General features: G+C 40.6%; 1 protein-coding gene across 1 annotated transcript; it reads left to right on the forward strand.

The window, feature by feature from the left end:
- Window positions 1-3,875: 3,875 nt before the first annotated feature.
- UTS2 (urotensin 2) lies at window positions 3,876-10,314 on the forward strand. Its single transcript, XM_005217010.5, has 4 exons — window positions 3,876-4,316; window positions 7,207-7,314; window positions 8,097-8,140; window positions 10,046-10,314. Exons 1-4 carry the CDS (start codon window positions 4,214-4,216, stop codon window positions 10,157-10,159), a joined length of 369 nt encoding a protein of 122 aa, XP_005217067.1. The 5' UTR covers window positions 3,876-4,213; the 3' UTR covers window positions 10,160-10,314.
- Window positions 10,315-10,611: the final 297 nt, after the last annotated feature.

Genomic DNA, 10,611 nt, shown 5'->3' on the forward strand with positions numbered 1-10,611 from the left:
GGCCAGAAATGGGGGCATGCAGGTTGAGTTATGGGGCTTCCCTGGTGGCTCAGTGGTAGAGAACCCACCTGCCAACACACGAGAAGCAGATTCGATTCCTGGGTTGGGAAGGTCATCTGGAAGAGGAAATGGCAACCCACTCCAGTCTTCTTACCTGGGAGACCCTATGGCTCCCAGACAAGCCTGGAGGGCTATAGTCCATGGGGTTGCAAAAGAGTCGGACACGACTTAGTGACTGAACAACAACAGGTTGAGTTATGCTGTGGATATGTTTGCTTTGAAAAAGCAAACAAAAGTCCTAGCATTAGCTAGGATTTTGTTTTAGTTCTTGAGTTTTTTTTTTTTTTTTTTAAGATTTTAATTAGTTGCCAAGGGGAAATCATGGATAACCCTTAAAATCAGATTTATAACATTCAAGCTTGGCCCCTAGCAGCTGCAGTCCACCCTCCATTAGAGAGAACACATGTTCTCCACTTTGTTGCAGATACCACCACTCCCTGTCGTCATTCTCTAAGCCAGCATCGCTCATCTACATTATCACATCTTGATTCCTAGATGCACTTGAGTTTGCAACCTTTGGTTTAATCTCTTTCCCACTCTAGGCAATTGTTTGCTTCTGTTGTATTATTTCCTTAGGGTATATCTCTGAAATAAGCTTCATGGGTACAATTACATTTTTACTCTTGCTATAATATACTCCATTTGGGATGTCTGTTAAGGTCACTGTCCTCTTTTTTGGGAATAACTGTCCTAGATCCTCTCCTGTAAGGGAGCTCAGCAAAAGCCCAGCTTTCCCACCGTCCCCCACCCAGGGAGATTCTGCTTCCTGCTACTGCAAAGTTCTTTCTCATTCTGGAAGCTACCCTGTGACTTCCAAATACACTTTATTTTCTTAAGCTGGATCTAAGTGGTTTCTGGTGGCCCCATTCTGCATGTCAGTTTCTTTTTTAAAATACTTTATTTATTTAGTTAGTTATGCTGGGCCTTGGTAGCAGCATGTAGAATCTTTAGTTTCGGCATGCAAACTCTTAGTTGCCACATGTGGAATTTAGTTCCCTGACTAGGGATCAAACCTGGGCCCCATGCATTGGGAGCATGGAGTCTTAGCCACTGGACCAACAGGGAAGACCCTGAAATGTGCCCATTTTGAGTGTACAGTTTGATGAGTTTAGATCAATGTATGTATCCATGTAACCATTGCCTTGATCAAGATACAGAACAGTGTCATAGCCCCCGGAAGTTCCCTTGTCTCCCTAAGTCTATCTTCCATCTCCCACTGAACTCTTATTTTGTTTTGTTTTAAAAACTAATCTCTTGGTCAAATTCCTATTTTTAAAATTTATTTTTAATTGGAGGATAATTGCTTTACAATGTTGTGCTGGTTTCTGCTGTACAACAGCAGAATCAACTATAAGTATACCTATTTTTTGATGCCACGGATTTGTTTTTACCTGTTCTAGAACTTCATTTAAATGGAATCATGCAACATGTACTCTTCTGGGTCTGGCTTATTTCACTCGGCATAGTTTTTGAGATTCATCCGCCTTGTCTTTATCAGTAGTTCCTTTGCATTGCTGAGTGGCAGTCCATCGTGTGATGTTGTCTCAATCGTGGCCGACTGTGCAATCCCATAGACTGTAGCCCACCAGGTTCCTCTGTTCATGGAATTTTCTAGGCCAAAATACTGGAGTGGGTTGCCATTTTCTCCTCCAGGGGATCTTCCTCACCCAGGGATTGAACCCGAGTGTCCTGCATTGCCTGTGGATTCTTAACCGTGTGAACCACCAGGGAAGCTTATGGTGTGATGTGGCACAGTTTATTTAACCAGGCTCCTATTGACAGACATCTGAGTTATTTACAGGTATTAACAGCAGTGAACACTCGTATACAAGCGTCTGTTGAATGTATGTTTTCATGTCACTTAGGCGTACACCTTGGACAGGGATTTCTGGGTTGCGTAGTTTGTGCTCAGACGCTCAGTTATGTTGACTCTGTGCGACCCCATGGACTGCAGCCCACCAGGCTCCCCTGTCCGTGGAATTCTCCAGGCAAGAATACTGGAGTGAGTTGCCATTTCCTCCTCCAGGGGATCTTCCCAACCCAGGGACTGAACCAGAGTCTCTTGAGTCTTCCTGCACTAGCAGGAGGATTATTTACCAGGTGGATTATTCCGCCACCCGGAAAGCCCTGTTTCATAATGTAGTACATGTTTGACTTCAGAAAGTCTCAAGCTGTTTTCCCGAGAGATTGCACCATTTTACATTCCAGTCCCTTATATGAGAGGCCCACGCTCTGTACTTTTGTAACACTTGGAATTATCGATCTTTCCGATTGCAGGAGTTGTGGTGGGTATGTAGTTGCATGTCATTGTGATTTTAATTTGCATTTCTCTTATAACTAATGATGCTGCTTTTTTCAAGTCCTAATTAGCAGCCTGAATAGAATATCTTCTCATGTGAAGAATCTGTTCATTTTGATTATCCTTTTATTTGGGTTGCTGGCTTTTTGAGTTGTGGTTATTTATACCATCTGGGAGAAGTCTTTGGTCTGGCATAGGTTTTGTGAATATGTTCTTGCAGCTGTGGCTGGCATTTTCATTTTCCTAATAGTATCTTTCAAAGAGCAGATGTTTCTAATTTTGATGATGTCCAATTCATCCATTTTTTTTCTAATATGGCTGGAGTCATGTCTAGGAAATATTTGCCTGCCTTCAGTTTGTGAAGGTGTTCATGTGTTCTTTTCTCTAGTAATTCCTTAGTTTTAACCTTATGTTCAGGTCAATACAGGGTTTGGGGCTTTAAAAAATTTTTTTTATTTATTTGGCTGTGCTGGGTCTTCGTTGTGAAACGTGGGATCTGTGATCTTTGTTGCAACATGTGGGGTCTAGTTCCCTGACCAGAGATCAGACATGGGCCCCCTGCATTGGGAGCTCCAGGTCTTAGCTACTAGACCCCAGAGAAGTCCCCAATACAGAGTTTTGAGCAAAGAGTTGGTATGACATAATGTATGTGTTAATAGCATCATTGAGCTGTTTTGAGATGAGACTGGTGGGCTGAATTTAGCCTTGAGGACGTTAGCAAGGAGGATACGGTGATGATTCAAGCTGAGAGCAGCCAGGCAAAGTGGGGCTTCTGTGAAATACTGGGAATATAGGCGAGGTTTTCAGGCTTTTTCTTCATCTTCCTTAATGAATAATATCCAACTTTAAGGAAAATTATTTCCCTTCTCTGAAGACCCCTGTGCTTGTAGTTTAACATGAGGCCAAGTGTATGTATAGAACTTGCCTTGAGATTGAATTTTTGCTGTGAATTTATCTTCATTTTTTAAAAGTAAATAATCTGTTTTGACTTTAATTTCATGCCTTGTCATTCCTCAGGCATTGTTGTTCAGTCACTAAGTTGTGTCAGACTCTTTGTAGCCCTATGGATTGCAGTACACCAGGCTTCCTGGTCCTTCATTATCTCCCTGAGCTTGCTCAAACTCATGTCCATTGAGTCAGTGATGGCATCCAACCATCTCATCCTTTGTCTCCCCCTTCTCCTCTTGCCTCCAATCTTTCCCAGCATCAGGGTCTTTTCCAATGAGGTGGCTGTTTGCCTCAGGTGGCCAAAGTATTGGAGCTTCAGCTTCAGCCTCAGTCCTCCCAATGAATACTTAGGGTTGATTTCCTTTAGGAAATCTTCAGGCATGAAGCCCCAAAGAAAAAATGACAGTTCATCTATTCATTCACAAAAGATTAAAAAAGAAAATCAACACATTTCACGCAGTGCTCCACAATACTTCTGCTGGGTAAGACTCATAAATCCATGTCCCTGTCTTGGACACTTCAACTCCTGTCTGATCCTTTCTTTAACTAGAGATTTATTGCTCTCAATTACTCCTTTTTGCCAGATTTATAAACGTAACTGTTCTTTATTTAATACCTATTTTGTACACTAGGCAACAAGACAGTAAATTTATTGTCTATGAGTTGCTACTTTGAAAAATTACATCAATGCAGAGTGATTGCTTTTCAGCCTTCCTAGCCAATAAATTCATTTCTTTTTTTTTTTTTTGTAGGGGATGATATGAGGTCATAGGATAATATATATAATCGCTGATTACAGAATTAGAAGAAGCAAGTTGCAGGCAACTGCTCTAACACTGGACTCTACCCCCGAGAAGGAGCAAGTTGGAAGAAGCTAAGAAGGAAGACTTCTATCTCCTGCCAATCATGTATAAGCTGGTCTCCTGCTGTTTGCTTTTCATAGGATCCTTAAATCCGCTCCTGTCTCTTCCTGTCCTTGACTCCAGGCAAGAGTCCCTGCAGCTCTTAGGTAAGATGATTTTTTTCCCCTTATGTTAGTCTTGAACAAGTCTTCAAGGGTCTTAAATGCAAAGTTAAAGATGAAAATTCTCTCTTAAAGGAGTCTTGTTAATAGTCCCAGCTATGAAAAGAATTCTGAGGATTCTTAAGGCATGTCTCAGAGTCAAGAATGGATACAGTTTTTTCCTTTCTAAAATATAAAAGTAGAAGGGGAACATTGCTTATTTAACGTGACTTCTGTAATTCTGAGTTATTTTGGTCAGTCTTTTTTTTCTGTTTTGAAAATAGCACTAAATTTAAAACACCATTGCTTTTAGTCTTTATTTTAAGTGAACTGGTTGAATGTAGAACTGGTTGTTCCAATTATAGATTAAAGTATTTTGATTTTATCTTATATTATTTTAAGTTAAAAGGCAATCATCTGACATGTGTTACATGAAAAAAAAATGTTTTTTAAAATATAAAAAAGTAACCAGCTGGGACTAGAGTAGACACAGATTTCCAAGTTCATTTTATCTTTTCCTTCTGGTTTATGTTTCATTCAGTTCAATTCTAAGTTGAATTTTTTAAAGTGTATCAATCAAGGAGATACTTATTGTACTTTTAGCTCTTCATTTAACTTAAGAAATGAAAAGGTTGGGGAAAAAAAGAAAAGAAAAAGTTGATGTTTGGGGATTGTGTTCATAAACATTTTAACTGGATTTTAACTTGTCTTTAATTGTGGATACTTTTAGACATTTTTTTTAAATAAAGGAAATAAAACTCTGGTAAGCCAGTAATTTTATAATTTCTAGTCCATAAGTTTCTCCAAAGCAGCTTTCTTTTTTTTTTTTTTTGATAATTTAAATTTTATTTTATTTTTAAACTTTACATAATTGTATTAGTTTTGCCAAAGCAGCTTTCTGATAATAGTCAAGCACTAATTCGTGCACAATTAATCACTTTCCAGAGTCACTGAACTCAGAAGTGGCAGTCATCTTAATGGTTAAAATGAGCATTAACTTTATCGAATCTCTGCTATTTAAAAAAAAAAAAAAACTTTGAAAAGCATAAGGTGAAACGAAGAATGAATATTCAGATATTACTGACATCCTCAAAAAATTACATGTCATTATTATGATTTTTTAAAAACTTGAGTGAGTGTAGCATCCCCTTTCCAATTCTTAATAGGTGGCAGCTTATCTTAGCATTTTTGCCTGAATTTTTTCCTACTTACTTGTTTCTCCATAAATGATCCTTCCCTGGTGGCTGAGCAATGCAAGAGACTCTGGTTCAATCCCTGGGTTGGGAAGGTCCCCTGGAAAAAGAAATGGCAATCTGCTCCAGTATTCTTGCTTGAAAAATTCCATGGACAGAGGAGTCTGGTGGGTCGCAGAAGAATCGGACATGACTTGGCAACTGTAAACAAACAACAAAACAAATGATCCTTCATGACAAAAATATTGATATGTAGCCAAACTTTGTAGACTTTCATTAACATTCTTCAGAAGTACCATGAAGCCTTCATGATGGCTTGCTTTTTATTCTGCAATCAAGGTTGGAGCTGAGGGTTTGAAAGCCTTAGTGAAGCAGGCACTCCCTGCTTCACTGCTTTTACAGGACTCCCTGGGGGCTCTGATCACCGCAAGGCAGAAACCTGCCAAGAGAACAATCTGGGCCCAGTATCACTCACCAGCCCTCACACTCACCTTTCGCACACCTGACACAAACTTACCATCCATCTTCTATGCTACCAAGCTGACCAAATTACATGCTGAAAATGTTGCTATCAACTTGTTCAAAGAATATTGTAAAGCTGACTTGTTTCTGATCATTGTATCTAAATCTTAGAGGCCAGAGAAGAGGTGATGTTATCCTATTTGCTTTAGGTGTGTGTGAGTGAGTCACTCAGTTGTGTCCAACTGTTTGTCATCACCATGGATATTAGCCCACCAGTCTCCTCTGTCCATGGGATTCTCCAGGCAAGAATACTGGAGTGGTCACCATTCCCTTCTCCAGGGGATCTTCCTGACCCCAGGGATCAAGCCTGGGTCTTCTGCATTGCAGGCAGATTCTTTATTGTCTGAACCACCCGGTCGGAAGAACATAAACAAGCCCGTCTTTTAGAAAACCACTCCTTTACTTTTCCTCTCACTCCAATTTCGCCACCCCTATATCTAAAAGCAAAAGGCAAATGATAGCAGTAGGTAAACAGAGACGAAGAAGAATCACTTTGTAAGTGGAAATGTTTTTTCACTGATCCTGTGGCTCAGCCCAATCCTTTTTTTTTTTTTTTTGATTTTTAACATTTTTAATTTCTTTACTTTTTGGATCACATGGGATCTTAGTTCCCCGACCAGGCATTGAACCCACACCCTCTGCAGTGGAAGTGTGAAGTCTTAAGCACTAGACCACCAGGGAAGTCCCAGCCCTACCTTCTTATTCAGGGTGGTGAGCATCCAGCAAGGCTGTGCAGGCAGGAGGAGTCAGGATGAGAACCATGCCTCATGATTTCCTGTTCTGCTGGCTTGCAAATTGGACTGTAGCGTTCCCACTTCTCTGTTAAAATACTGCTAATGACAAACCATGAACTCAGTATTTGAAATCTGTCTAGTATTAGCTTCCTGTTCCTGGTGCATGCTCATGCTCAGTCACTCAGTTGTGTCCCACTCTTTGTGACCCCATGAGCCTCCTCTGTCCATGGGATTTCCCAGGCAACAATACTGGAATGGGTTGCCATTTCCTCCTCCAGGGGATCTTCTCAACCCAGGGATTGAACCTGTTTCTCCCGCATTACAGGCAAATTCTTAACCACTGAGCCCCCTGGGAAGCCCCTCCCTGTCCCTGGTACCTCCCTAAAGACAATGGGGAACAGAACTGAAGCAGGAGCTGTCACTAATATCAATCATTGCTCTGTGTAGCACCTGAAGATGTCAGATCAACTCTGGATGAGCTGGAAAGAGCGTCTCTTCTGCAGATGCTGCCAGAGATGTCAGGCGCAGAGACAGGAGAGGGTCTTAGGAACACAGGTAAAATGACTCGTGTTTACAGGCTGTCTGATTTCTTTGCTACTGAATTTACTCTGAGTGATCACACTCTCCCCTCCTGCATACAGTCTTCCTCTGCCATCTTCTGTCTCCTTTTTCTCAGCAACTCCTTGCAAGCATCCTTCTCTGCTTGGCCCCTCGGCATATTTGTTCTCTGTATGATTTGGGGGGTGGGAGGCAAGGGGAGGGAAGAAGAGCATTATCCCAGTTTTCAATAAGTACAATTTACAATGCTGGTTTCCCTCTTAGATGAGTTAATCTATCTGTATCTCAAATTCTTAAACCAGTACACAGGAATGATTAAAAAACAAAATTCCCATCGCATGGGGTTATTGAGAAGATTCAATGAGGAAATGCAAGTAAAATGTTCATCACAAACACAAAATAACCCATGTCAGCTTTTACTGTTTTCTCAGTGACAGCGTTCCTCCTAGCACAGATACAAATGCTCAGAACATTCTGGAGTCTTTTAATAAATTTGGTTTTGTAGAAAGAAATTCATGTGTGATAAAGTATTGTTGACAAACTACTGAACTGCTAACTCACTGAGGAAGATGCAGTGCCCTTTGTGAACTCTGGGGGCTAGAAAAGAGCCAGGTGCTTGCCTGTCCTCCATCAAATAAATATCACTGCGGTGTGAAGAAAGGAAAACCAGAAACTAGACATGATTTAGTAATATTCTATTTTGTATGTTTTAAATAAGACAAAGATAAAATGGAAATAATAGATCTGATGATGAATGGTTTCAAAATACTGTTTTCCAGATCCCATTACCAACATTTTTTACCCAAGAGGAAACATGAGAAAGGTAAGTAGGTCCTATATGAGAGTTAGGATAAAAAAGGTGAACATTTCTATGCCTTGACTTTAGAGGAGCCTCAGTAGGAACCAGTCAAGCCTTCTCAGTACAAATCTTAACACCCAGTATTATTTCAAAGCATTATTTTTTTTCCAAATTTTGATCCATGTAAAATGGGGATACAACAAGAACTTACCTAGTGTTCATCTCTGATAAATGATGATAACAAGTTTTAGAGAATCAAAAATAGATAAAGCCCTTGCCCTCAAGCCTGTCATCCACTTGCGCTGTGTCACTGATTATCTTCACTGGGTCCAAGGACCAGCAGTGCTGGTGTCACACGGAAGCTTGTGAGAAACGCAGACTCACCCCACCCCTCACACCTACTGAATCAAAATCTGCATCTTAACAGGATTTCCCCACGTGGTTTGTATGCACAGTAAAGTTTGAAAAGCACTGTCATATAATATCTAAATGGAAGAAAGGCATGGTCGAAACATTGAGAGGGAATATGTGTGGTAAAGGAGAATATGAAGGAGATAATTTTGGGTGCAAAAGGCAGACTACAATAGGACATGATTAATGAAAATATTAAATGGTTAGAAATGGTGCACAATTAATGGAGGACCTTAACTGCTACAAGAGAAATCGGTTTTGATCATTATCAACCCCTCAAACTAAACTGAGCTCAGTTGTTCAGTCATGTCTGACTCTTTGGAACCCCATGAGCTGTAGCCCTGCCAGGCTAGTCTGTCCATGGGATTTCCCAGGCAAGAATACTGGAGTAGGGTACCATTTCCTTTCCAGGGAATCTTGCTGGCCTAAGGATCAAACCTGCGTCACTTGCGTTTCCTGGACTGGCAAGTGAATTTTTTACCACTAGCCCCACCTGGAAAGCCCCAAGCTAAATTAGTGTTTCCTAAAGGATTTTCTGTAAGGTCCTTTGAATTACCCTGTAGCTCTTTTGGTAAAGAACCTGCCTGCAATACAGGAGACCCGGGTTCAATTTCTGGGTCAGGAAGATCCCCAGGAGAAGAAAATGGCAACCCACTTCAGTATTCTTGCCTGGAGAATCCCATGGGTAGAGGAGCCTGGTGGGCTACAGTCTATGGGGTCGTAAGAGTCAGACACAACTTAGCGACTAAACCACCAAAGGATTTTCTGTGAATATCAGTCCCATAGAGTCAGTCTACAGGGCTGCCCTGCATTCTAACCCCTCTCCTGTCCTGGCAATTCTTTGTGTATAAAGCCTCCAGGAAATGAGATAAATGTATTTAATTTTAATCAAGAATTTCCCAAATATTTTGACCAGAAACATCTTCTTTTGGTGTAGTGCCCACTAACCTCCTTGTAAAAATATACCATGAAAGCCCTCAATTCTGAAGATGGCATACACTGCCTGAGGTTCCCAGGTAGGGTAGACCACACAGAAGGGGAGGGTGTGGCTCCTATTACATTAAAAGTTATCACTCAGATATTTATATTCTTCTGAATAGAAAGATTATGGTGAAAGACTCTAAAATCATAAAGGTGATTAGTAGAGATGCTCATAAAATCCTAGAATAAAAAGAAAACTAAAGGTCCATGATTAATTTCAAGACAAATAAAAGACCTGATTTACACAGAAGACATTAAATGTACAGAACATGTTACTGAGAGATGAAATAGAAACAGGTAAATGAAGGTTTAGGAAAATTCATGGCAATCACGAGGCTAAATAGACTGGATGGACCACAGGTTGGGCACAAGGAGACCTTTCAGAGTCTACATACTGGGTGCTCACTGCAATTCTATCCCATGAAACAGCAAGAAAACCCTTTTTAAAACCCTTTTAAAGGTCCTGTATCTGAGTAAGGTTCATTTGTGTGTGTGTATGGCACTCAATTAATTGATAACCTATTTTTTTAATTTCAGGCCTTCTCTGGGCAAGATCCTAAGCTTTTCCTGAGTGACCTTTTGTCCAGAATTAGGAAACAATCTAAGAAACGTGGACCTTCCTCTGAATGCTTCTGGAAATACTGTGTCTGAAGCAAAATGACCCTCTACTAGTTACCTCCAAGACGACCATCTGAGAAAATGTAAAATAAAGATGCTTGATTTGAAAGCAGTATAGATGAAAAACTAGGCAAGCTAGACCCTGTTCATTATTATTTGGAAAATAAATCCTCTATGTTTTGCAGATACTATGAGTGGTTGTTTTACTTAAAAACGTATCCTGAAAAACAAACAAAAAAAGTACCCTGAAAATCTATACTTTTTCTTTTTAAAAATAATTTTATTTATTTTTGGCTGTTCTGGATCTTCGTTGCTGTGCAGGCTTTTCTCTAGTTGACGTGAGCGGGGCTGCTCTCTAGTCGTGTTGCACAGGCTTGTCACTGTGGTGGCTTCTCTTGTTGCAGAACACGGACTCTGGGGCACACGGGCTTCAGCTGTGGCTCCCGGGCTCTGGAGCACAGGTTCAGTAGCTGTGGCACGTAGGC

This window comes from Bos taurus, chromosome 16, assembly GCF_002263795.3.
Source record: "Bos taurus isolate L1 Dominette 01449 registration number 42190680 breed Hereford chromosome 16, ARS-UCD2.0, whole genome shotgun sequence".
NCBI classification, from domain to species: domain Eukaryota; kingdom Metazoa; phylum Chordata; class Mammalia; order Artiodactyla; family Bovidae; genus Bos; species Bos taurus.

Excerpts from the sequence above, each read along its gene's own strand:
- UTS2 (XM_005217010.5), top strand. The coding sequence starts at position 4,214 with ATGTATAAGCTGGTCTCCTGCTGTTTGCTTTTCATAGGATCCTTAAAT. Across the intron at positions 7,315-8,096 it reads AGAGGGTCTTAGGAACACAG|ATCCCATTACCAACATTTTT; the intron begins GTAAAATGACTC and ends ACTGTTTTCCAG. Across the intron at positions 8,141-10,045 it reads CAAGAGGAAACATGAGAAAG|GCCTTCTCTGGGCAAGATCC; the intron begins GTAAGTAGGTCC and ends TTTTAATTTCAG.